This window comes from Nymphaea colorata, chromosome 3 (assembly GCF_008831285.2).
Source record: "Nymphaea colorata isolate Beijing-Zhang1983 chromosome 3, ASM883128v2, whole genome shotgun sequence".
In the NCBI taxonomy this organism is placed as follows: Eukaryota; Viridiplantae; Streptophyta; class Magnoliopsida; order Nymphaeales; family Nymphaeaceae; genus Nymphaea; species Nymphaea colorata.
Genome location: NC_045140.1, coordinates 5,698,567 through 5,725,206, shown reverse-complemented (window position 1 = coordinate 5,725,206; position 26,640 = coordinate 5,698,567). Strand labels below are relative to the sequence as shown.

The 26,640-nt window shown below is 37.9% G+C and overlaps 1 protein-coding gene across 1 annotated transcript; it reads left to right on the top strand.

Moving 5' to 3' along the window:
• Positions 1–1,834: 1,834 nt before the first annotated feature.
• Positions 1,835–26,168, top strand: LOC116250709 (uncharacterized). The gene is made up of 14 exons (XM_031624553.2): positions 1,835–2,303; positions 16,670–16,779; positions 17,761–17,823; positions 17,939–18,131; positions 18,229–18,333; positions 18,454–18,587; positions 18,849–19,425; positions 20,600–20,665; positions 20,831–20,907; positions 21,574–21,855; positions 23,064–23,397; positions 23,487–23,639; positions 24,433–24,972; positions 25,414–26,168. The coding sequence occupies exons 1-14, from the start codon at positions 2,055–2,057 to the stop codon at positions 25,597–25,599; spliced, it is 3,069 nt and encodes a 1,022-aa protein (XP_031480413.1). The 5' UTR covers positions 1,835–2,054; the 3' UTR covers positions 25,600–26,168.
• Positions 26,169–26,640: the final 472 nt, after the last annotated feature.

Sequence of the window (26,640 nt, the reverse complement as noted above, 5' to 3'; positions counted from 1 at the left end):
GTTCAGCTGCAATAGATATTGTCGACGTTACAATGCTAACAATTGAAGGATCAACTATCTGGTTTAAACGGCTTCCCCACGCAACTTATCATATTTTAAGCATAAAACAAGATGGATCGGATAAGACAGTGACCTGCCAATCTGGATTCTACGTGTAATTCCAGCACAAATAGTATCCGGACGTGCACTGGAAACTTGCATGAATGGATCTTCCCAGATCAAATTTAGATTTGTCTCCCTGGTTGTTCACATGCTAATTGATATCAAATCCAATCCACATCTGAGCTTTACCCTTTACAGTAAGTCTTGATCTGGATCCAAAATTGACATATGGATTTCACAGCTAAGCGTCTAAAAGGTTGTCAACACAATATTAAGTAGGGCTGTACATGAGTTGAGTTGAGCTTGCTCATCTCAATTTGACTCGACTCATATATTGCTCGACTTGAGCTCCAGACGAGCTATATATAGGGTTACATCGAGCTCGACTCGATAAACCAAGCCCCGTATCTAGCTCAACTCATTTGGACTCGTTTACCAACTTTCAATTTGACTTAATCTCTTTTGTTGGTTTTGGGTTTGGAAATAATCAAAGAAAAAAAAAGATAACCTAAGATTAAAAGAGCTTACTTGAGTTTAATAGAGTCGAGTATAAGTGAGTAAGTTTGAGTGGAGCACCAGTTGGCTCGACTCATTGTTCATAGTAACTGAAAAATATGAAAAGAAAATTAAGAAAGAAAAATTGTATAAGGGTGGTTACATGGGGAGGAAACAAAACGGGTCAGGGTGGAAAATGCACTGAGATTTTTTCCGGATATACTTTGACGAACTTTTTTCACAAATTTATCTATTCGTATATCTTGTTTTTATCTTCATATTTAAAAAGTTAAGTGAGAAAAACGGACCTTTATGAGAAGGAAGCAATCTTCTTTATGCTCATAAAAGAAAGACAACGTTCTGTGGCAGCGGATAACCAAATATGGATTCGGATCCAAATCCAAACTCCACCAGCGAGGTTAAGTAGCCATAAAGGCACAAAAGCTTGAAACTTGAATATACAGAAATGCGTAACCGACCCAAACACTCAACTCCGTTACATCGAAAGGGAAACGAAGGAAAGATGACAGAATCACAAACTTCCAAGTTCGTGGAAGCAAAATTTCCAGTTTAAGTGTTCGTTTTGTGTGGAAATTCAAAAACAAGATTGGTTTCTTAATGCGTCCATAGTCTTGCTGCAACACGTTGAGAGGTGCGCTTATCTTTGCACATTCTCTCTCAATTCAGGCTAAGTTCATCGAAATAAACTAATGCCTTCCTTTTCCAATGAGATTCAGCAAGTGCAAGATAATTTGGAAAATAAGAATTCATACTTCTTAGAATTAGTTTATTTCAAGTTTTCTTAAATTACAAAAAATTGATAAGAAGGAAAGCAAAAAAATGTTATTGTTAAGATATTCCACCTGAGATGATGAAATGTGCAAACCACGACAAAATTTACCATGTGCAAACCACGACAAAATTTACCATATGTTGTCAACTATGTTTTAAAACCCAGTGACTCAAGACTGGGCTCTACTATTTGTTTTGTGGGTCAAGGTAGGGCTCGTTTGGGGCCGCACCCCACCTCATTTTTTTTAAAATTAATATATACATTTAAAAAAATTTCACATGTTTTATACAAAAATTTTGAAAAATAATATTTTAACTTTTAATCAAAATTTAAAAAATTTAATTCAACCATTCTCATGAAAAATGCACCTGGAATACCATAAAACTAAAACGCCTTTAGAGGAACGGGGCATGCGAACAAATTGAAAGAAAGATCAGCAGATTTGTTGAAAAGGTTGGGACAAAAAAATATTCCTTCCCAGTTCCCTCTCCTCTGCCTTCGCTCCTCCCTCTTTTATTCTCGGATTCCAGAGGCATATGCCTCCCATACGGTCTCGAGTTCTCTCGTCCTCATACATCTTCCAGCCATTGCCACAGCCACCTGCCGTCCTATTTTCGCCATCTTCGTCTTCGCTGGCGTCGCCTTGGTGGAGAATCGATCCACGATGGAGCTGTTGCAGCAGAAGGTGGAGACGTGGCTGAGAGGGCAGGGCAGCAGGATCAGGGCGTCGTGGCCGCGCTGGGGATGGCCATGGCCTGGGGGAGGTGCCAAGGAGGAGCGGCGGAAGATCCAGGAGGAGTACCACCGGAGGAAGCAGCAGCTTCAGAACCTATGCCGCGCCGTCCGCGCCGAGTCGCTCGCTGATCTCCAGGACATCCTCTGCGCAATGGTCCTCTCCGAGTGCGTTTACAAGGTTAATCCTTACCTTCCATCTTTGTCTCACTATCTGATCTTTATCCCCGCCCGTGGTTGTGTAGCGGATACCGTCTTGGAGGAGTCTTTACTTATATCCATCGACTACACTTGAGCTTGATTTTCTGTTAATGCGAGAAACTAAGTTCATGCAGTGATTTTTTTTTTTTTAATCACTGTGGGTAAAATGGATGAAATCATTGTGATCGACATGACACAAATTGGGTTGGCAGAGAATGTGAGTACGACCCATGGACATTAGGATGCCGAGTGCCGTTTTCGTGTATGTGGACTGGAAAAGAGTTATGGCAAAATGCTATATGTTGCTGTGATCTTCCGTGGCGCTTGTTTGTTAAATCCGTGAAATGGGGATGAATTATATCTGGCACGCCCGTACTGAGCAAATGACTATCAGGGGCCTATGATGTGATTGGTGTCGTAATGGTTGTTACAGTCATTAGGTGTCTTGTTTCCACGGCTTTGACTGTTTACATCTATTATCCGCTTCTACTTAAAGTGTAAGGAACGTAGTATATGATGATCCTCTGATTGCTAGTGTCGTCTCCCTTCATCTTCAGTCGCTTGTGCTGCATTCTCTCCTTGTCATGTTCTACTGCTGCTTGCGTCTCAAAGTCCATGGTTTCAACGCCGTCCATCGTTTCTTAGTGGAAATTAGGTTCCATGTGATTGTTTGCACTATTAATATTTGAAATCTGGAAAAGAAGGCCTCAACTCAAACATAAAATGTTTTAATTAGTTGTAATGCGCTTCTGATTATAGAAATCATGTTTCTCTTTGTAAATGCTGTTGGTCTATTACTGTTGAAGGTTTGGAGTTTGGTATAAACACTCCACATGAAATACTTCACGTTTTCCGTAATCCAGGCTTAGACCATTCACATGATTAATGATGCTGTAATGTACTATTGATTCGATAGTTCATCATCAATTTATATCAGCAATAATGCAATTCAGTAAATGTTACTTACTAATTTCATACCAATAGTTTCTTGTACATAGTCGCCTGTAGGAGAGAGGATCCAAAAAAATTCTTTGGGACTGTTTGGATAACAAGCCCTCAAAACCTGGTTATGAGGAAACCAGGTTTCATGAAAACCTGGTTTTCTAAATCGGAAGCCAGCCTTTCACACAAGAACCATGTTTTTGTTTAGATGACAAAAACCTGGCTTTTAAGGGTGCCTCCAGGTACCAATTTCAGCTGAATATTGAGTACAGTTAATTACAAGTAAACAAATAACAAGAAAGACTAGAGCACATACATGGACTAGTAGATATGGTGAAGAAACACTAAACTGGAAATTACAAAGCTTTACATTGTTCTAAATTTCTGATAGCTTCGGCTTCGCAAGTCCTGAAGGCTTTGTTGAGTAATAGGTAAGACCAATAGAGCCATGACAAATAAAGAAAGTCAGGATTATTGAACAAGGGAGGTCCTTGCTTGCTCTGGTGGACTAATGCATTAATTGATAAGATGTGGTCATTGGAAATGTGATACTGACGATGGCAAATTGTTATTTTATTAGAACCACAGATAGAGTCAAGAAACCTGGTCATATTTCACTGCTATCGGCAAAGATGGGCTGTAAATCTGCAAAATTTCTACCATTATCAGAAAGTTCCTGCTCGGGTTTTTCTCTATTATTAAACAGAAAGTTTGTTTTTCTTAGGAAAATGTCTAGAAATGAAAAAATTAAAAAAACATGAACATAATAACAAACTATTTAAAATTTGACTTTTCTACTATTTTTTTACGAAAATATTGGTTGAAAATTGAAATTGAAAACAGTGTTTAAGATACCAAAATAAAACATAAAAAATTTTAAAAACGTTATTTTTCCCTGAAAAGGAGGGAAAAAATGCAATAAGTATATGATGTTTTATATTGACATTTTCCCTTTCAAATATCACCAAAATTTTCCCTTTCTATTTCCCATGTTTTTATTTTCTGCATTTTTGGGAAAAGCAGCTATATTTGTGATAATGATTTCAACTTAGATAATTTGTGCACTAGTCAGTTATATGTTAGCTGTTTGAAACTGGTGTAGGAATCTCCTTCAAGAGGCATGGTGTAGGCCGCAATACCACACTTACATTTGCACCAATGGAGCCCCAACTTGGGGCTTACACCATAAAATTTCAGATTCTCAATACACTAGCAAAAGGCCACAGACCAAATACAAAGATACTTAAAAATAAGCTGAATGAGAAATGCCTAGAAGCATAGATTACAAAGGGGAGTACTGCACTTGTAATGTGTAGCAAAGTAAAACTGAGTTAGCCGTTGGGGTAGCCCCAATTGCTAGAAAATTAACTATTGAAGCTAAGCTCATTGTTGGTCAAAGACTCAAAATCAATTCTAACCAGCACAGTGCTACAATCTTTTAAAGACAAAATACTGCTGATATACATAGGTAACTACATGCATAAGCTACATCTCTCTCTCTCTCTCTATATATATATATATATATATATACACACACACACACACACACTGTAAATCAGGCCCAAAACTTGGAGATAAAAATACTTCAAGAGATACAATCTTGAAGATTCCAGCAGCTTCAATAAGTTACACAAATCAAACCTCAAACCTCAAACCTGAGGAGAAATAAACATATATTGATCTCAAATGGATACACAAGAACATGCCTAAAAACCTGAACCAAGCAAGAGAGCAACTACACTATTTATAGAGGAGAATACACAAGGAGGAGATAGATCTAGTCGTTGGGACTAGTCCTCCTTTAGACAATATAGTAAACATAAGGGGTAAAAGTGAAAATCAGAAAATACAGAAAAAGGGAAATGCATAAAGAAAGGAAAAATTACATAAACAACCTAACTACCCTAATATATATATATATATATATATATATATATATATATATATATATATATATATATATATATATATATATATATATATATATATATATATATATATATATATATATATATATATATATATATATAAGACTAGTTGACTAATACATGTAATATACATACATATAAACATATATAGATCAGGATACAGACATTCTAACACCCCCCTCAAACTTACGGTATGATGACCGAAAGTTTGCCAAGAAGAAATTGAAACCTGACAACAGCAAGAACTTTGGTAAAGAAATCTCCTAGTTGATATTCAGATGAAACCTAGGAGAGATCAATGTTTTTCTGAAGAAACTCTTCACGAACATAATGACAGTCCATCTCTATATGCTTTATTCTTTTGTGAAATGTATGATTGCTAGCAATATAAATTGCACTCTTGTTGTCACAATAAAGCTTGACGAGATCCATGAGGTGAATTCTCATATCTTTCAATAAAATTTTGAACCACACAATTTTCATTGTTGTAGATGCCATGGCTTGATATTCAGCTTCAGTTGATGCACCTTGTTATGTTTCTTGCATCGTCAGAAAATTAACGAATTACTTAAAAACACAAAAAAACTAGTGGTTGAGTGCTTATTATTGAGATCTCCACCCCAATCTGCATCTGTATAAGCAACTAATTCTAATGTAGAAGAGGAAAGCAAGAAAAGTCCTTTGTTGATTGTATTCTTCACATAACATACAATTGGCATTGCTGCTCCCATGTGTACTGAAGTGTGCTTTTGTTGAAATTGACTTATAACATGAACCACATAAGCAATATTTGGTCTGGTGATGGAAAGAGAAAGCACCAACAATTTGTCGAAAAGGAGTAGGATTCTCTATTGTCTCTCTATCATTAATCTTCATTTTTACTCTTAGAGCTTCTGGAGTGTCTATAATTTTGTTGTCTGAAATATCTGCTTTGTCAATTAATTCACTAGCAAACTTCATTTGCGAAAGTAAATAACCTCTTTTGTTATAGGCAACTTCAATTGCAAGGAAATATGTTAGTCTTTCCAAATCAGTCATTTGAAAGCAATTCTTAAGAAATTGTTTTATTTCTATGATTCCTTTATCATCGTTGCTAGTAATTACCATATCATCAACATACAATAACAAATCAATTATACATATGGAAGTGTTTTTCACAAACATGACAGTATCTGAATAGCAAGATTGAAAACGTTGATCAAACATAACACTACTAAATTTGTCAAACCAAGCCTTGGGAGTTTGTTTTAAACTATAAAGAGTTTTCTTAAGTCGTAACACTTTGTTCTAAGGTGGATCAAGTTCAGGAGGGGCCCTCTTGAAAACTTCTTCATTTAACTTGCTATTTAGAAAAATATTTTTAACATCCATTTGAAAAATAGACCATTGTTTAGTTGAAGCAACAACAATAAGAGTTCTAATAGAGGTCATACGGGCAATTAGAGCAAAAGTTTTTTCATAATCAATTCCATATTCTTGGGCATATCCCTTAGTGACAAGTCTAGCCTTATACCTTTCTAATGTTCCATCACATCTAGTTTTAACTTTATAGATCCGAAGGTAGAGAAACAACTTCCCATGTCTCATTATTTTGATGGTTTTAAGCTCATGATTCATGGCTTCAATCCAATTTGAATCTTCTTTAGCATCAAGGTAAGCTGAAGGCTCATAAAAGGATTGATGTGCCATAAGACAAGTTCGATATTAGGAGAAAAAGACTCATATGAAATAAATCTTTGGAGAGGCCTAATATGTCTTTGGGACCTTCTAGGATTGGATTGATTAGTTTCTTGAGTTGCATGACTTCTTCTCCTATAAACAATAATATCTCTTGGAGGATTGATATTCGTAGGACTATCTTCTTCAACTTGTTCCTCATCACTGGAATCATCATCATCATCGAAATCAGTCCATAGGAAAACATAATCTTCTAGTTGTTTGGGTTTACTTTTAAAACCATTTTCATTTTCCAAAAAGTTCACATTTCTAGTAACATATACTTTATCTCTTTCAATATCATAACATCTATAACCCTTTTGTGTTTCCGAATGTCCAATGAACACACGATTAATAGCTTTGGAGGAAAGTTATCATCTTTGTTACTTAAAACAAAACATTTAGTGCCAAAGACTTTAAGTCTAGTGTAATTAGGCATAATATTGTATAATTTTTCAAATGGAGAAATATGTTTCAAAAGTTTTGGTAGACATTCTATTAATCAAATAGGTTGATGTCAAAACATTCCCAGCCAAAAAATTTTTAGGAACATTTTTGGATAAAAGAAGTGCTCTTGTAGGTTCAATAATGTGCCTATGTTTTCGTTCAGCTATTCTATTTTGTTGTGGAGTATTTCGGCAGGATTTTTGATGTACAATGCCTTTATCTTTTAGAAACTGTTGAAATTCATTTGAAATAAATTATTCTTCCGAATCACTTCTAAAGATTTTAATGTTGTAGCCGAATTGGGTTTTGATCATGTTATAGAAATTCTTGAAGTTTGCAAATAACTCCTATTCGTGTTTGAGAAAATAAACCCAAGTATGTCTAGAGAAATCATCAATAAAGATCACATAACACAATAATCCTCCTTTAGACATAATAGGAGCGGTCCCCACACATCTGAATGCACCAATTTAAAAGGCATTTGGGCAACAAAATTTCTATTATCAAAAGGTAAGACCTTCATTTTTGCCTTGATACACTCATTACAACAAAAATTCTTTTGACAATGTTTCTCCAAGAAAGGAAGGTGAGACATTTTCTCTAAATTTGAATGTCCAAGTCTTTGGTGCCAAGTTTGAATATCACATTATTTGATGATATTGCATGAAGGTCTTGAAAGGTCCAAAAATTCAATGTACTAGAGATCATTTGTTACCTTCCCCAATCGTCTTCTTGGATAATGGTCCTGTATCAAACATTTATATTATGAGAAAACTATATCAAAACCAAGGTCAACTATTTGTGAAACGAACAATAAATTCAAGTTCAATTGAGGAATACATCTTACTTGGGGTACTTTTAAAATTTTGGATTCAAATGTTTGATCAAAATTTCCAATAAAATCATTTCAAAAGGAGTTCTATCAGCCGTTTTGACAAAGAAATATGAACCATTTTTAGTGCATTCGGTGAGAAGGGATCTACAATGAGTCATATGAAAAGATGCACCTGAATCAATAATCCAAGAGTATCTCGTAATGTTGAAGGTGTGCCTCCTCCCTTAAGCAAAGGTTGAATGGCTTCAATGAGTTTTGGTTGAAGAGCAATTATGAGTTGCTCAAGTTGAAAGGAACTTGATTCTCTCTTTTCTTCTTTGATTGGAGCCGCCATATTACTTCTCTTGTCAAAATTTCTTAGTTTTGGACATTTGAGTTTTATATGTCCTTTTTCTTGACAATGGTAACAAATAATTCTCCTTCTTTCTCTTTCATTTGTTCGGTTGAAATGTGGAGGTCGATAAGGCTTTAAGTAGGCCCCCAGCCTAGATGTGGCAAGAACATTGTTTGCTTTTTCTCTATCAAGACAAAGTCGATGTTCTTCCATTTGAAGTTCAACAATAGCCTCATTCATAGATGGTGTTTTAGAACAGTGGAGTAAGGAAGTTTTAATACCATCAAATTCGGATCTTAGTCCTATGACAAACTTATAAAATTTGTTATGTTGGATTTGCTTCTCCCTAAGAATAAGATCTTGTGCATCAACCCAATGTGGTTCAAAAATGCTCAACTCATCATATAATCGATCCATTTTAGCCACATAGTTTTTAATGGATCTATTTCCTTGTTGGAGGTTGTGAACCTTGAATTGAATATTATGCATAAGTAACATCCTCATGGTATGAGTTTTCTTTAGATATTCCCATGTCTCTTGGGCATAATTTAATTTTGAAATCTTCCCACTAGTGGCATTGTCAACACAAGTTAATATCCATGTGATAATCTTGTGATGAGCTACATTCTATTCTTCCCAATTCTTATTGTACTCAACCACAACTTTTTCTTTTTCTGTTCCTTCTAATTACACAACCCTTCCATCAACAACTTTGGTCAAGATTAGTTGAGGTTCAATTTTTGTCCCATCAACTATTCCCCAAAGGCTTTTAATACGAATGAAATATTCCATAGTTCTAGCCCATTGGATATAGTTTGTTGATGAAAATTTAGGAAATGGAAGAGATGAAACTTTGTCATACATTGAGCACAATCAACGAAGATAATCTACGTACAATTTTTGGAGAAGCTTGCTGTCACGTGAAGAGAAAAAGATCTTAGCAACAATAGGAAAACAACCACAAGCACAAGAGCCAAGGAAGCTTGAGACGATAATGTCAAAACAGTCACAAAGATCACCAAGAATCCACGAGAAACAATCACCAAGGACCAACAAGAAAAAACAGCACCTTCTTGTGAAAATCCGTAGCCAGCACTTATGTCGAACACTTAGTGTGCTTCACAGCTCCAAAAAGGCAGCACGAACTGATTCTTCAATATTTGAAAATCAGCAAATCGAAGAGCCAAACTACGGCTCTGATACCATGTCAATCAGGCCCAAAATTTGGAGATAAAAATACTTCAAGAGATACATTCTTGAAGATTCCAGCAGCTTCAATAAGTTACACAAACCAAACCTCAAACTTGAGGAGAAATAAACATATATTGATCTCAAATGGATACACAATGTTGACGGGTTTTGTTGTTCGGGTTCGGGTCCGTACCCGATCCGGTTTGTCCTAATTAGGACTACTTATATCTCTGTAAACCCTAATCTTTGTGTTAATGAAGTTTTGAAGAGAGAGAGTGTCTGGAGGCTAGTGGGCACCAGACCTCCTCACCCGTGGTTTTTCTTCCCTCGCGTTGAGGGTTTTCCACGTTACATCTGTGTGCTTTCTTCTACTCTCGTGCACATTTTGTTTCTACATGGTATCAGAGCCGTCGGACTTGGAGAAAACAAAATCTGTTTTTTCTATGGTTGTGAAGTTCCAACCCTGACTGCCGTCGCCGCTACCACCGTCGCCGTCGCTACCACCACCGCCGCCGCAGCCTTTGCTGCGCCGCCACTGTCGCCGCACCGTGACCGTGACCACCACCGCTGTCGCCGCACTGTGGCCGCGTGACGGCCTCCGTCGCTGCCCCGCCGTGGCCGTGACCGCCGCTGCTGCGTCGCTGGTGTCGTGATTGCCGACGCCAACGTCTCTGCTGACGCCTCTGCCGACGCCGACGTCCGACCACCGACGCCGACGTCCGACGCCGTCGCCTGTTCTCGGCGCGCGCTGCCAAGCGCCGCCCTCTGCTTCTGCCGCGTCCTGCTGCTCCCGCCGCTTCCGCCGTTGATCCCCGACTGCGTCATCTCACCTCTTCTCTAGGTTACTGCTGCTGTGTGTGTTCTTTGGCAGCCACTTCTACCTGGTGATCATGGCTGACTCGTCTTCTTCTTCAGTCAATACTAATCTACCTGATGTTGTGTCTGCGCGGACTGATCATGTACCGGTTCAAGTTACCACCATTCAACTTACCAAGGAGAACTATTCCCGATGGTCTGCTGCGATTACTATGGGGATTGTTGGGCGAGGACGCATTGCCTATGTGAATGGGAGAAAGGTTGAACCTGCTGCAGATAGTCTGGCTTGGGATACATGGTTTCTTGAAGACAACCAGGTCAAAACCTGGATTGTCAATTCAGTGTCCCCGGATATCCAACCCCTCATTCTTCGTAAGAAGACTGCAAGGGATATGTGGATTATTTTGGAGCAGATGTATGGCCAAAAGAAAAGGAAAGTTCGTGTGTATCAACTTATGAAGGATGTGTATTCCCTGCGACAAGGTGCTCTCTCGGTTGCAGACTTTTATGCAGCATTAAAATCTAAGTGGGAGGACCTTGACTATCACTCTGATATTCCATGGAGGTGTCCTCATGACCAGATGCAGTACATGACTGATAAATGGGAAAACAGGGTATTCCTTTTCTTATCCGGACTGAATGATGACTTTGAAAATATAAGGAGTCAGATTCTTAACTCTGACGAATCATTTAGTATTGAAGATGTCTATTCCCGTGTTGAAGCTGAAGAACAGAGAAGGCTGCTTTCTAGTGGACGAAAGGGGGAAGAACAGTCTGCCTATGTTAGCCGTGCCCCTGTGGGAACTCCTCGTTCTTCCCGAAAATGTACACATTGCAAAAAACTTGGTCATACTAGGGATTTTTGTTGGGACCTGTATCCAGAGAAGAAGGATAGTAGGGGGAGGTCTTCTAGTGGGAAGAAGCCTGTATCGTCTGCAACAAGTCTGAGTGATGGGAAAGGTTCTATTTCTGCAAAACAGATTCGTGAGCTACGAGCATATTTGAGCAAGATTGATGTTGGTCAGACAGATACACCAGATGAGGTGAAGATCAATCAGGCATTGGCTGTTTCAGGGGGAGAAGGTACTTCTTATATGGGTGAATGGATTGTTGACAGCGGTGCCACTCATCACATGACTGGCAACCCCAAGCTTTTCCATGACTACAAGCTATCCTCGAGAAAGGAACGTGTGTCCCTTGCCGATGGTTCCTTTACTTCTGTGGCAGGGAAAGGGAGTCTTTCCTTGTTAAATAATTTTTTAGTTCATGATGCCTTACATGTTCCCCATCTTCCCTTAAATTTGTTATCTGTTAGTAAGATTACCAAGGAACTGAAGTGTGAGCTTATATTTTCTGAAAAACGTTGTGTTTTGCAGGACTTGGTGACAGGGAAGAAGATTGGGATTGGTTTGGTGTCTGATGGGCTGTATCGGCTTCCTATACGCGTTGTCACAGCTCTTATGTCAGCAGTCAGCAGAACAGAGAAGAAGGAGGAAGAGTGTCGTCAGTTATTTTTGTTTTGGCATGAACGCCTTGGTCATCTCCCATTTGGGATTTTGAAATATTTGTTCCCTGAACTATGTTCTAGTTTAAACATTTCCATGTTATCATGTGATGTGTGTCAGTTTGCGAAGCATGTTAGAGCTTCTTATCCAATTTCAAATAGTCGTTCTAATAAAGCTTTCTCCTTCGTTCATTCTGATGTGTGGGGGCCTTCGGGCATTCATTCTCGTGGTGGTTTTCAATACTTTATAACTTTTATAGATGATTATTCAAGGTGTACCTTTGTGTATTTGTTGAAAGATCGTAGTGAGGTGCCTCACATTATTGAAACTTTCATCCTCCTAGTGGAAAACCAGTATGGAAATTCTATCAAGACTTTTCGGTCTGATAATGCTCGTGAATATCTGTATCTCACTGTTGAAGAATTCTTTCGAAAGAGGGGGATTGTTCATGAGACATCCTGTAGTTATACCCCCCCTCAAAATGGGGTTGCTGAGAGGAAAAATTGTCAGTTGCTCAATGTCACCCGAGCCATACTGTTCCAAAGAAATCTCCCAAAATACTATTGGGGTGATGCAATCCTTACTAGTGTCTACTTGATTAATCGCATGCCTAGTCGTGTGCTAAAGGGTCGTACTCCCTACTCTATGCTTCCAGGGAGTAGTCAACCTTTTCACCTTCCTCCTCGAGTCTTTGGATGTGTGTGTTTCATACATAACCACAGCCCCAATGTGAAAAAACTTGATCCCAAATCTATTAAGGGCATCTTTCTTGGGTATTCTTCCACTAAAAAAGGTTATAAATGTCTAGATCCCACCACTGGTCGTCTTCACATTACCAAAGATGTCACATTCTTGGAACATGTCTCCTATTTTGATGAGAATTCTCTTCAGGGGGAGAAATTAATGTCTAAGGAAGAGTATTCTCCCACACAGGAAATTCAGTTTACAGACTTTATGGATTACAGGCGTGAAGAGAATCCTGTTGCCAAGGTGCTTGGCAAAGATGAAGAGGGGACGACTACTGATGTACATGAACAGGAGAAGGAGGGAGAGCATCCTATGGTGACAGAACAAGAGGGTAATCGTATGTTTGGACAGGTGTATTCCAGGAGAAGAGCTTGTACTGACAAGGTGATTGATGATGAGGAGGTTACACCGAATCCCAATCCTACTTCTTCCTTGGATGATCCAAGTCGTGTTCAGAAGCAAGATGTTGGAAGAGAAATTCAGACTGGAAAAGAAAAGGAGGATCTTCCTATTGCCTTGAGAAAGGGTGTCAGGTCATGTACCCAGCACCCTATTGGTAACTTCGTATCTTACTCTAGATTGAGCACTGACTATAAATGTTTTGTATCCTCCTTGGTTGTGGTTGTGATTCCCAAGAATGCTACAGAGGCTCAGGGTGACACTAAGTGGTCTCATGCAATGAAAGAAGAGATGGAAGCTTTAGACAGAAATCAGACATGGGAGGTGGTTGATATTCCTGAAGCAGCCCACATGGTTGGGTCGAAGTGGGTCTACACTGTTAAGTACAAACTAGATGGGAACATTGAGAGGTACAAAGCACGATTGGTGGCCAAGGGGTTCAGTCAGAAATATGGGATCGACTACTTAGAGACATTTGCTCCTGTTGCAAAGATGAAGACTGTTAGAGTTATTATTTCATTGGCGGTGCTGAAGGGTTGGGAGATGTGCCAACTTGATGTGAAAAATGCCTTTCTCAATGGAGATCTCGAAGAGGAAGTGTACATGTGCATGCCACCAGGTTTTGAGAAGCCTGGAAAATGCTGTAAATTGAAGAAAGCATTGTATGGGCTGAAACAGTCTCCCCGAGCATGGTTTGAACAACTCAGACTTGTTATGAAGAAACATGGCTACAAACAAGGAAATGGAGATCATACCCTGTTTGTAAAGAGAAGAGAGAGTAAAGTTACTCTACTATTGGTTTATGTTGATGATATGATTGTTACAGGTGATGATAAGGAAGAGATAGCAAGATTAAAGGGTTTACTATCTACTGAATTTGATCTAAAAGATTTTGGTAAGCTGAAGTATTTTCTGGGTATTGAAATTGCTAGATCAGGTACAACTCTTGTACTTAGTCAAAGGAAGTATACCCTGGATCTACTGAAGGAGACAGGAAAACTGGGGTGCAGACTAGCCTCTACTCCTATAGATGCTGGGCATAAACTTGGTAGCAAAGATGGAGAACTATTGTGTGAAGAAGCTAAAGGGAGATATCAACGTCTAGTTGACAAACTGATTTATCTCACTCTGACTAGACCTGATATCACATTTGCTGTAAATGTGATGAGCCAGTTCATGCATGCACCTACAGATATGCACTTGAAGGCTGTAGATAGAATTTTGTGCTACTTGAAGAAGAATCCCGGAAAGGGACTTCTATATGTGCAACAAAGATCTATTGAAGTTGAAGGGTATTCTGATGCAGACTGGGCAGGCTGTGTTGACACCAGAAGATCTACTTCAGGGTATTGCGTCTACTTGGGGGGAAATTTAGTTGTTTGGAGAAGCAAGAGACAAGATGTGTGTTCCCGCTCGAGTGCAGAGGCTGAATATAGGGCTGTGGCTATTGGGGTATCAGAATTGTTATGGCTGAAGATCTTACTGACAGATATTGGAATAGAGATTGAAGGGCCTATGAGGATGTATTGTGATAACAAGTCTGCAATTAACTTGGCTAACAACCCGGTTCTTCATGATCGAACAAAGCATGTGGAGATCGACCGTCACTTCATCAGAGAAAGAATTGATGCTAAGGAATTAACGCTACCATACATGAAGTCTGAAGACCAAACTGCTGATATCCTAACCAAGGCCTTTAAGTGTAACTCCATTTGAGAGAAATGTATCCAAGTTGGGCATGTTTGATATGTATGCCCAACTTGAGGGGGAGTGTTGACGGGTTTTGTTGTTCGGGTCCGGATCCGTACCCGATCCGGTTTGTCCTAATTAGGACTACTTATATCTCTGTAAACCCTAATCTTTGTGTTAATGAAGTTTTGAAGAGAGAGAGTGTCTGGAGGCTAGTGGGCACCAGACCTCCTCACCCGTGGTTTTTCTTCCCTCGCGTTGAGGGTTTTCCACGTTACATCTGTGTGCTTTCTTCTACTCTTGTGCACATTTTGTTTCTACACACAAGAACAGACCTAAAAGCCTTAACCAAACAAGAGAGAAACTACACTATTTATAGAGGAGAATACACAAGGAAGAGGTAGATATAGTCGTTGGGACTAGTCCTTCTTTAGACAATATGGTAAACGTAAGGGGTAAAAGTGAAAATCAGAAAATACAGAAAAACGGAAATGCATAAAGAAAGGAAAAATTGCATAAACAACCTAAGTACACTAATATATATATATATATATATATATATATATATATACATATAAGACATATATTAATTGACTAATACATGTAATATACATACATATAAATATATATAGATTGGGATACATACATTCTAACACATACTCTGGCTGTTCGGATACTCCAGCCTCTTGTACACACAGCCTGAATGCATCGGGCTGCACGTGTGAGAGGCAGGCCGATGTGTGTGTATGTATGTATGCATGCATAGATACATCTCTGTGTGTGTGTGTTTCTGAAAAGTGAACAATGAGTCCCATTTTGAGATTGTTTTTTCAGGTCTCCTACCCTCCCTAGGATTGAGGTGGAGGAAAATGATTATGGATAAGGGAAGAAAAGAAGAAAGGGGAGAAAGAAAAAGTAGATGAGAGAGGGATAGAGAAAAGAAGGGGTTAGGTTAATAGTTAAAACCAGTGCCAAGAATAGAACTGATGAAACCTATACAATTTTTTTTATTTGAAAGTTGGTATTCCAGAAAAATTAGGTCACAGACAAAAACCAGACCTCTTAAATTCGTGTTAAGAAGTATTTTAAACAACATATGAGCATTCTAATATGTTTAAAATATTAATTTAACACAAAAAATGTCTTAATTCATGTTGTTTTTATGAAAAATATTAATTGTTCTACAATCAAATTTTTGATGTTATAAGAGCCATTCATTTTTTGTTACTATAAAAACATTATTAAGCTCAAAAAATGATGAACTCAGTGTAGACATTCTTACGATAATTTTTATACAGTTGGATTGTACAAAACACCATTTTAACAATCAGTTTCGAGGGGTCTGGTTCTTATCCCTGAACTTCTGGGTTTAGACACACACACACACACAATCTTCTAGGGCATAAGCACCTTTCGCTGCTATTTCTGACCTTGGGGATAGCCATTTTTAGTGGCTTATGAGTATGTATGTGTCATGTGCATTTGAGGGTGTGGAGAAATGGACGTGTAGTTCAATTGTAACAGAAGGAAAGTATGCATAGGTCTCTTCCCATTAAAATATTTGTAGATTGAAGCTTTGTAAGTACGATAAGTAGGGTGTGAACTGTGAAGCACTTCATTTCACAACTCCAGTTATGGTTGTCAAATCATTTTGTAGTAACTTGTACATATTTCATGATTTGTCATGTACATTAACCTTTAATAGAGTTAAGACTGCAATCCTCTTACTTTTAGCTTGCCTATTTCTGTACCATGTGGATGTTGATTGATTTTTTCATTTTTCTTCTCTTTTGACAGAGGCCTGCTTCAGAAGTAGTTCGTATAGTTAACAAGTTCAAAGCAGATTTTGGTGGCCAAGTTGTCTCTCTAGATCGTGTTCAGCCATCTTTGGATCATGTGCCACATAGGTATCAAAATGTTCTTTTGGAAACTTATCCTATCCTTTACTTCAAGTTGTGATTGGAAAATGAGATTACCAAAATAATTATATTCTTCCATTCAACTAAAATACATAGTTGTTCTTCTTGCAAGTTTAGCTGAATTATGGGCATCTAAAAGAAAGGAAGTCTTGAAGAACTAAAATTAGGAACTAATTTATGAAAACACATTTTTTACTGGTGATGTGAAGCCATGGTAGAACAAGCACAATTCTTTCAAGTTTGAGGGCAAGAGTACATTTACAGTGTAAATCTACAAACAAGCGTTGTGATAGTGGTCACATTGGCTGCTGGAGCAAAAATAATAAAAGATCAAGTAAAAAGTGTTATATATTTCTATATGGATGAATGCATCCAGATATATTTATGAAACTTGGTGTACATAGATATTTTTCATGAAAACCATATCAACCTTTGGACCATGTTCCAGATACTCTAATTACATATACACGTTCATTGTGTTTTGTGCTTTGTGACCCAAACCAATCTAACAAGGAAAGCTTCTTATGAGTTCATCATTTTTGAAAACATCAGCATTGAAGTACTATATATTTTAGTTCTTGCAAACATATTTGGTCAGGTAGGTTGTAGTTACAAAATACACCATCGAGTGTACTTACCCTTCGAGAATGTGGCCATGGCCTGCGGGACGTTATTCTTGAACCTTAACAACTTTTATGTTCACATCTTCATCATTCAATTTACTGAGAGTTTGAAACTTTTCTTGTTTAAATTCAATTTTTAGCAGTTTGATTAATTCTCTTGTCTCATATTTATCTTCTGAACTTAGCTGTTTGTATAATCCTGGTAGAGTCTCCTGCTTGTTGCGGAAAAAATATACTGTTTCACCTTCACACATTCACATGTGGTTTGTATTTATTCTTGTAAAATTTCGTACGTGGCAGTCACATGTGGCTTGTATTTATTCTTGTAAAATTTCATATGTTGCAGGTATTTGTTAGCAGAAGCAGGTGACACCTTGTTTGCTTCTTTTATTGGAACAAAGCAGTACAAGTAAGCAGTCATTGTATCCAAGTTGTTGGAATTTGGATTATATATAGCATGATCAGTGACTCAGTGTCGAACAAGCGTTTATTTGCCCTTAACATTTGTCTTCTTATCACTGTAGGGATATCATTGCCGATGCAAATATACTACAGGGTGCCATATTTCATGAGGATGTTGCTGAAGATGTTGAAGTGCAGGAGGGCATCCAAAATGATCAAGTTGATGCCCAAACCATTCAAGAAAATCCTGAGAGGCCACTGCATATAGGGCTTAACACATCAAAAATGAAAAGATCAAGACCAGCTGCACATAGGGTAAGTTCATTACTTATTTGTTTGTAAGCAATATATGCAGTCTGGCTGCGTTGGCAACATTTTATTTTAATAAATGTAACTTGTCTTTTGGTTTTAGGGATTTTTAGCTCGTGCAAAAGGAATACCTGCACTTGAGTTGTATAGGCTTGCACAAAGAAAGAACAGGAAACTTGTGCTTTGTGGACATTCACTTGGTGGTGCTGTGAGTATAATGGGCCTTCTAATTTCAATCATGCCATTTTGTTGTAACAACTTTTTAGTAATACTATTCAACCTGCTGTTGAAATTTTTAGTGGCATAATTTTCTTGTTTGGGTTTGCAGGTGGCAGTTCTCGCTACTCTTGCCATATTAAGAGTAGTTGCATCATCTTCGTCTTCACCTAAAGAGAATGGAAAGGTCCAGGTTAAATGTATAACTTTCTCCCAGCCTCCAGTTGGAAATGCTGCACTTAGAGAGTATGTTATCTTCCATGCTTTTGTTGGTCTTTGCAAGTCTGCAACTAATTACTTTTTTTTTTTTTACTCATTCTTGCTTTTAGAACCACCTTTTTTATTTTCATACCAGAAATAGTCTCTATGTACATCCTATGTCATATTACTTATGGACCTTTTATTGCCTTTTAGTTACTAGTGTTACTATTAGGAACGTCTCTTGTTTCTATTCTTGTGTGAAAAATTGACCAAATTACAGTTGTGTTATTTTTTGCTTGCTTTCAGCTATGTCCATAGGAAGGGATGGCAAGACTACTTCAAGACCTATTGCATTCCAGAAGACTTGGTGCCTCGCATTCTATCTCCTGCATACTTTCATCACTATAGTTCAAATGCATTACAAAACTCAGTGGATGCCTCTTTTGATGGAGCAACCCAAGGAAAGAATGGCCTTGAGGAAGCAAAAAAGGTCAAGCCAAAGGAAAATGATGAGCATTTGATTCTGGGCTTGGGCCCTACTCCTATCAAAACTTCCTTTTGGCGACTCTCTAGGCTTGTGCCTTTGGAGGGTATGCGTAAAAAAATTGATTGGTTCAAATGGGGAAAGCAAGAATCTGAGGAAACATCTCTAATGTCTGAGTCGAGCTTAAATTTGACAATTGAGGAAGCAGAGTCGGCACCAGAATGTCTTGAAATACAGGAGGGATCTGATGGTATATCTCTTAATCCTTTTCCTAAATCAAGTAAAGAAGTATCTAATGAAGTGAAAGATGGTCGAACAACCAGTAAAAGCAATACAAGTCCACAATCCCGTCCTTGGAGGAGGGTGCCTTCGTTACCATCATATGTCCCATTTGGTCAGGTGATTCATATTCTGCCTTTTTTTTTTTTTTCATGGATGACCTTATTTTTATTTTTTTATCAGCCACTGGGAACACAGTTTCGTTCATTGTTCAACAGCTAGAATGATATGTCTGAGACTTAGTAGCATATTATACTTTTTGTGTCTTGCTACTATAACCAAGAGTTCATTTCTTCTTTTAAGTTTTTTCCTTTTAAGCTGTTACCTGTTTATTGTGCAGAATATTTCAATGATGACAGGGCAATACACATTTGTTATTGATTTTGTCTTGTTTAAGTGGCATTCTCTTCTCTAGATGCTGTTTGTTTAAACTTCATGAAATTTATTTGTGCTGACTACCTCTGGGCTCTGACTTCGTGTGGTTGCATGTTAATTTGATATTCTGTCCTTGTTCTTTTGCAATTCTGGTGGTGCCTATACTGTAAACTTGCATGCTTTGTCTTTTTATCTTATTAATGACGAGTTGAATGGAGCATGGTGAGAGGTTAAACTGTCACAAGCGCTCGCGCAGTCCGAGTGTGGAACTGTGTTCCAATACCATTATAACCACCCAATCCACACCGGGATCGGGCTCCTGGTTCGATGGATCCCAACTTACCCCCTAGCAGTTTTGGTTTTAACCCCAAAATGGTTATGAACCAAGACACCTAGTTCTTTTAACAACTCCTTTTATAAGCCCTTGAAGATCTTTCACAACCTTTAGTACGAGACTAAACTTTTGGGGTGTTACATAAACATTTTGTACGTTGCGAGAAATTCATGTGTTTAGCTTATTGGTTCCCATTCTCCTTAAGCAGTCGTAGAACTGGTAATCAGTTGAAAGAAGCCTGAAATTATGCTATGGCAGTCTCTTATGTAAATTGTCTTTTATTTGCTTTTTATGGTGAAGGTGAAATTTGATGTAACCTCAGTGTGTTGCTCAAGCTTTGACAGTCTATGCTGCCTAAACAAAGCATTCACTTGAGAATCCATGCAACTAATCTTTCAAAAATGGAGGCCTGCTTTTCCCCGAGTTGATAGTTTCATATATATTCTAAAAAATTATTCTGAAAAGTGAAAACATTTGCAAAACGCAAACTCACTACAGTTTAATCACTGGTTGGTATCTGTTCTGATGGGCAAATGTTATATAACAAATTTGCTAACAAGAGCATTAATATGTGTACTGTGGCAGCTTTACTTATTGGAGAATTCGTCTGTGGAGTCACTCTCTGTATCAGAATACTCAAAATTGACATCTGTACGTGCTTTTCTTCTTATGTTAATTCAGCAGTCTTATTTGGATTTAATTTTATTCTTCTTCTGCTATCAACTGTTCACATAATGGCATTAGAGTTCTGTTGCCTTGAGTATCCATAACTTTATTATGATCTTGATTGCTTCCAGTTGGCAAAGATATTTGCAGGTGAGATCTGTGATCACGGAATTGAGGGAGCGATTCCAGTCACATTCAATGAGATCATATAGAGCACGGTTTCAGAAGTAAGTTATTTCATTTTATAAATCTCAGCATAAATAAATACATAATTCAGTTGGTGCATTGAGCCAAGATTTTTTGTACTTTACATTGAGAAATAGGTTTCACCATATAATGCACACATCTCAAGCCAAAACTATAGTGACTTGTTTAGGTCAATGCTGTGGAATTTGTTTTACAGGTTGCTGTACCTTGAGAAGTTCTTATAAATACAGATTGTGCTTCTTTGAATTTCTGATAACAAATCTTCAACTTTTATCAGCTTGTGACTTGTGTCTTGTAATGCATTTTACTGCTCATCCAAGTTCTTGGCGTTTGCTTCAACATTCTTTTGATTGAGCAAGGTGTGCTAGAGTGTATGACTAACTTGTTTACATGATCTATTATTATGTATGATGCTACTACAATTTACATGTTTTATTCTTATCTTACAGGTTACACCCCATATAAAGGCTACAGTTATTTTCTTCTTTCCAACTGTTGAGCATAATTCGTTCCATGCTTTTGTCTCCTTGCCCATGTATTGTTACCTTTATTGGTAACTGAAATTGCTTGCACTTTTTTCCCTAGCTTTGACAAAGAAAAAACAGACACATGCACATATAACATGTGACATCCTTTGCATGTGTAATCAGCTTTCTGTTGATAACTTTTCAAACTGCTTTTTTCAGGATCTATGACTCGTGCATGTATGAGAATCCTCCCATTTTGGGAATGGAACAACTGCCACAGTTTCCACATCTACAACAATGGCTTGGCCTTGCAGTTGCTGGTGTGGTTGAACTTGGACATATAGTTGAGCCCCCAGTTATCCGGACAGCAACATCAATTGTTCCACTTGGGTGGAATGGTGTTCCAGGAATGAAGAATGGGCAAGAACCTTTGAAAGTTGATATACATGGTTATGGATTGCATCTCTGCAATCGGTTTCTAGCCCAAGTAAATGGTAGCTGGTATGGTTCAAATATTTTCTTTGCTTTTACTCCTTTTCTAGCTTTTATAATAATAATCATAATTGTTACTATTCTTGTTCTTTGCTTTCCAAAGTTATTGTGAAAGGATTCTTTTGTAGTGGACCTTGGTCCTTTCCACAAATAAAGTTGAAAATATGTTCATTCTATTATCGGAGTATGTACATGTGCATGCATATTTAATAGTGTTTTTGTGTTAGTGATGTTACTTTTGACTCTGGAGGCCTGGATTATACAGATTCTAGTTTTCCTCCTTTTGAGGCCCCAATTTAACCAATAAACTGATGTACGTGGAGGTATTTTGGCCTTTCACTTGATATATTATATGTTTAAAGACTAATTACATCTCAAGCAGTGTAGGCAAGCTGTATCTATCTATCTATCTATCTATCTATCTATATACACACTTCTGTTGGAAAGGACACATGATTTATCAAAAGTATTTCCTTGGAATTCTTTTAGTGTTTTTACTTTTTATCACTTTGAAAGATTGTTTACTATTTTTATAAGGAGAAAGTGACTACATATCCAAAGCAGTAAAGTGCTTTTGTCCTTCTAACGACAGATTTATCCAACAATTAAGGAGTAAAAAATTGCTTTTGTTCAAAATTGTTGTACTATCTTGGATTCTTGAACTTATGTTCATGTATGTGCATGTGAAAACTCATTAGCCAAAAAGATTGGCCTGATCTGGCTTCACTTAAGAAGACTAAGTGGGGAATGGTTTGGGAATGGCAAACCATATCTGTGGATGTACATAGTAAGAGGTCACTTTTGAGGAGATTTGCTATCACAGATTTTGTGGGTTGAATTTTATTTTCTATTTCTTCATTGTAGTCAACCTCAGACCTTTCATGGTTGGGCTTACCTAGGTTGGCCAATAAATTGCTGACACATTATCAAATTCTTCTTTGGTAATTGATGACACATTATCAAATTCTTCTTTGTAGTCAACCTCAGACCTTTCATGGTTGGGCTTACCTAGGTTGGCCAATAAATTGCTGACACATTATCAAATTCTTCTTTGGTAAATGTTTCCTCGTTTAAGGATTAACAGTCATCGACCGACAGTATACTCTAATGCTTATGATGGTCAAGAGATTGCCCCATTCTTGAATAGAGGCAAATGTGTTCTTTTGCTTTTTCTCCAGCTCATTAAGGATCTTTACTAAACTGAAGCCTTTTTGTAGGTGTTCAACTACAGTGGAATCATCACCTTCAATATCAGCATACTTGCATCACGGCATGCAATCTGATTTACAAAAGGTGCGCATCTTAATTGGTGCTCCACTTAGACAGCCACCAAATCAGCCGAATGTTGACTCTTTAGTTTGTGGGTTTCCATCATCAAATGAATCTCCTCTGGATCCCTCCTTCAGACTTACTCTTGGGTCCAGTTCTGAGCATGGGAATGCATATACTGGAAGTTTAAATAGTTTTACCATACATTGTACCAGTGACTTCTTCACTGTCTCGAAGGAGGTTCATGTTAGAACTCGTAGAGTTCGCTTACTTGGTCTGGAGGTGCGTTATCCATTTGTGTTACTTGCAAGGAACTGATGCATTGATGCATGATAAACTGGAATTGACTATCATTCTGGTGTTTATTACAGGGGGCTGGTAAGACTTCATTATATAATGCTATTATGAGACAGAATCAGCAGCCTCTTGCTACTAATCTTGATGCTGGACAGTCCGACTCAAATCCTCAAGAAGGAGTAGCTCGGGGATTGTGTTATTCAGACTCGGTAGGAGTAAACTTGCAGGTGCTTTTTCTGATGTCCTTGGTTTTGTTAAAACATAAAGTTGTTAAAGAGTAAGTCAATTATAAGAAGTAGTTTAAGTTAATTTTTTAAATATTTTTGATAAAGCAGCTTAGTCATGACACATTTTAATTTTTGCACAATTCAATGTTTTATGCAATTCATGGTCATTTTAGTGTGTAAGATTGTAATTTTGCTTTTTAGTTTATATAATTTTCATAAGAAATGCTTTTTCAAGTATGGACTTGATCACTTGACTCTTTGTCTGTTCCGAGTCACTACTTGGAGTTGCTTGTCTGGCCAGTTTATTCAATGAAGCATAGAATTTAACAATTAAGGTTGTACTTGTATTGTAAAATATTACAACGGTTCTGCCTTTTTTCCTGTTTCTATTGTGTTCTTGCTATTGTTTATGTTCTAAAATTACAAGTATGACTTGCCCTTTTGGATTATCATTCATCTATAAAAGAAAGAACATCTCCATATTTGTATCTTAGGAAGCTACTAAACTCAGAGATGCCCATGTTTGTGTAACTACTCTTGCGCTTATGGCTGGAATGTTTTTGTCAAAGTAATAATTACTTGCAGCATCCGTAATTATTTCAGTGCTTACTAGATTGTCTTGTCAGTTCATGTTTAGCTGAATGGCTGATTCACTTGCTCGTGTATTAAATACCAAAACGAACTTTTGGATTGTTGCAGTTAATCTATTTCAGATATTTTGATTTTTTTTTTGGGGGCCTGTTTTCTGATCTTTAGCTTCTTGATGTACAGCTAATTTGCCTTTTTGTTGCAGGACTTGAGCAATGAAGCTAGGCATCTAAGAGAGGAATTATGGATGGGAACTCGTTATCTTAGTAGGAAAACTGATCTTATTGTTCTTGTGCATAACTTATCACACAGGATTCCTCGGTATCACCAACCAGATTCTGCAGATGTCCAACCTGCACTTTCTCTTCTTTTAAACGAGGCAACGGAAGTTGGGGTCCCATGGGTTCTTGCCATTACAAATATATTTTCACTGAGTGCTGATCAGAAAAATTCAGCCATTAACGCAGTACTTCAAGCATATCAGGCATCTCCAGACATGGCTGTAGCTGTCAATTCATGCCCTTATATTATGCCAACCAGTGCAACTGCTTCTCAGACTTGGATTTCAACTGAGGATGGAGATTCAAGAGGAGCAACTACTGCCCATAGGCTGATGCTTGCACCAATCAATTTTGTCCGCATGCCATTCCAAAAGAAGCCTGTAGTTCTTCCTGTTGAAGGTGTGAATTCACTGTGCCAACTTGTGCACCGAGTCCTGTTGACAGATGAAGAGGCATCATTTGAGGTAACACTATATTTTTGTTTAAGAAGTTTGCAATCATATGATTTGCTGCAATTGGTATTGTGTAAGTCATTTAGCTTCTAGTTATGCTTTAAAGCCAAAATTGGCTGGAACATTCAGACAAGTAGCAATGTTTGTGTCATTGATTAGGTTAGCTGGGCAGGTAAAATGGCTTTATTATTTATATTATTTAAAGCTTTTATTTGCCCATGACCTTGTCATCAGCTTGTCTTCTCATGCGATTTAAGCATATTCTGATATATTCAAATAATTTGCTGAATTTAGCTCTTGGAAGGTATCCCTCCTTAATGTTGTGATTGCAGCTTTTACCGTTGTGGAGCTAAATCCCTAGTCCCTGGTCTAGCTGCAGTCTCTTTTTTCTTCATCTGATATTGTTTCCCATTCAGCTCTCTGCCTTGAGTAATTTGGTATTTAAACATTCAGGAGCTTGCAAGGGAGAGACTCTACGTAGAAACACTGCAAGAACAGTTGCGTGCTGAGGCAAGAAAAGAGTCCCAAGATAAAGAGAACTCGGTGACAGCAGCTGCAGTGGGTGCATCGTTGGGTGCAGGTCTTGGGCTTGTCTTGGCTGTTGTGATGGGTGCAGCGTCGGCTCTGAGGAAACCTTGATGATGTGGAAACGGCCGACTTTTTCACAATGTTGCTTGGGGATGGCATCTGCAGTGGATGCATCTTTGGGCCCAGGTCTTGGGCTTGCTTGGCTGTTGTAATGGGTGCAGCATCGACTGTGAGAAAACCTTGAGGATTTGGAAACACTCGAATTTTCTCTCGATCTTGGAATTGGCCTTGGCTATGCTACCAGGCTGAAATGTATAGTTTATTGCTCTCCTTCATCGTTGAAGGGAGGTGATTACTTGAAAGCACAGACTTCCCTATTGTCAGCTTGTGTTTGCCAAGAGGCATGCTATTCTACACTTGTACAGGAAAAGAAAGAAGAATGAACTTTACTTTCCCCGATTGGAGTACATGGAAGCTTCTGCCTACTGGGGAAAAAGGTCATGTTCTTGTGAACTGGTTACGTCCCTGTAAAATCTAGATGTCTATAGTGTTATTTATTTGCACAGAATCCTCTTATGTCAGTAGGTAGCATGTTTTTGTTTTCAAATGTCCTGTTTTTTGTTTCTGATATTTTTTTGTCAATAAAAAGAGTAAGTTGCCTTAAGTCAGGCAGTATCTTATGCCAATATAGAAGCAACCCAAGTATGCAATTCTTGTGCATCATACGAAGTATGATATCGTGAAGGGTGCCGCCGTTGTTGACTTGGCAGTGTCACATGAGTGCTTGTGCAGGTATAGCTATGTGATTAGATTGTGGATGCGATAGTATTATATATATATATATATATATATATATATATATATATATATATATAGAGAGAGAGAGAGAGAGAGAGAGAGAGAGAGAGAGAGAGGAAGGGTAAGCATGGGCATTGGACAGGGTACTAGACGGGTACTTTTATCTAGCCTGACTCAGACCCAAATCTAGCCTGACTCAGACCCAAGCTTTGACCCTAAAAAATGGCATCAGGCCAACTTATCACTTATCGGGCTGGTTTGGGTGGGCTCGACTAAGTTCGGTTTGGTTTGATGATATATTTTTTAAATATTATCTTTATTGATTTATATAAATAATTATTATATTTATATATT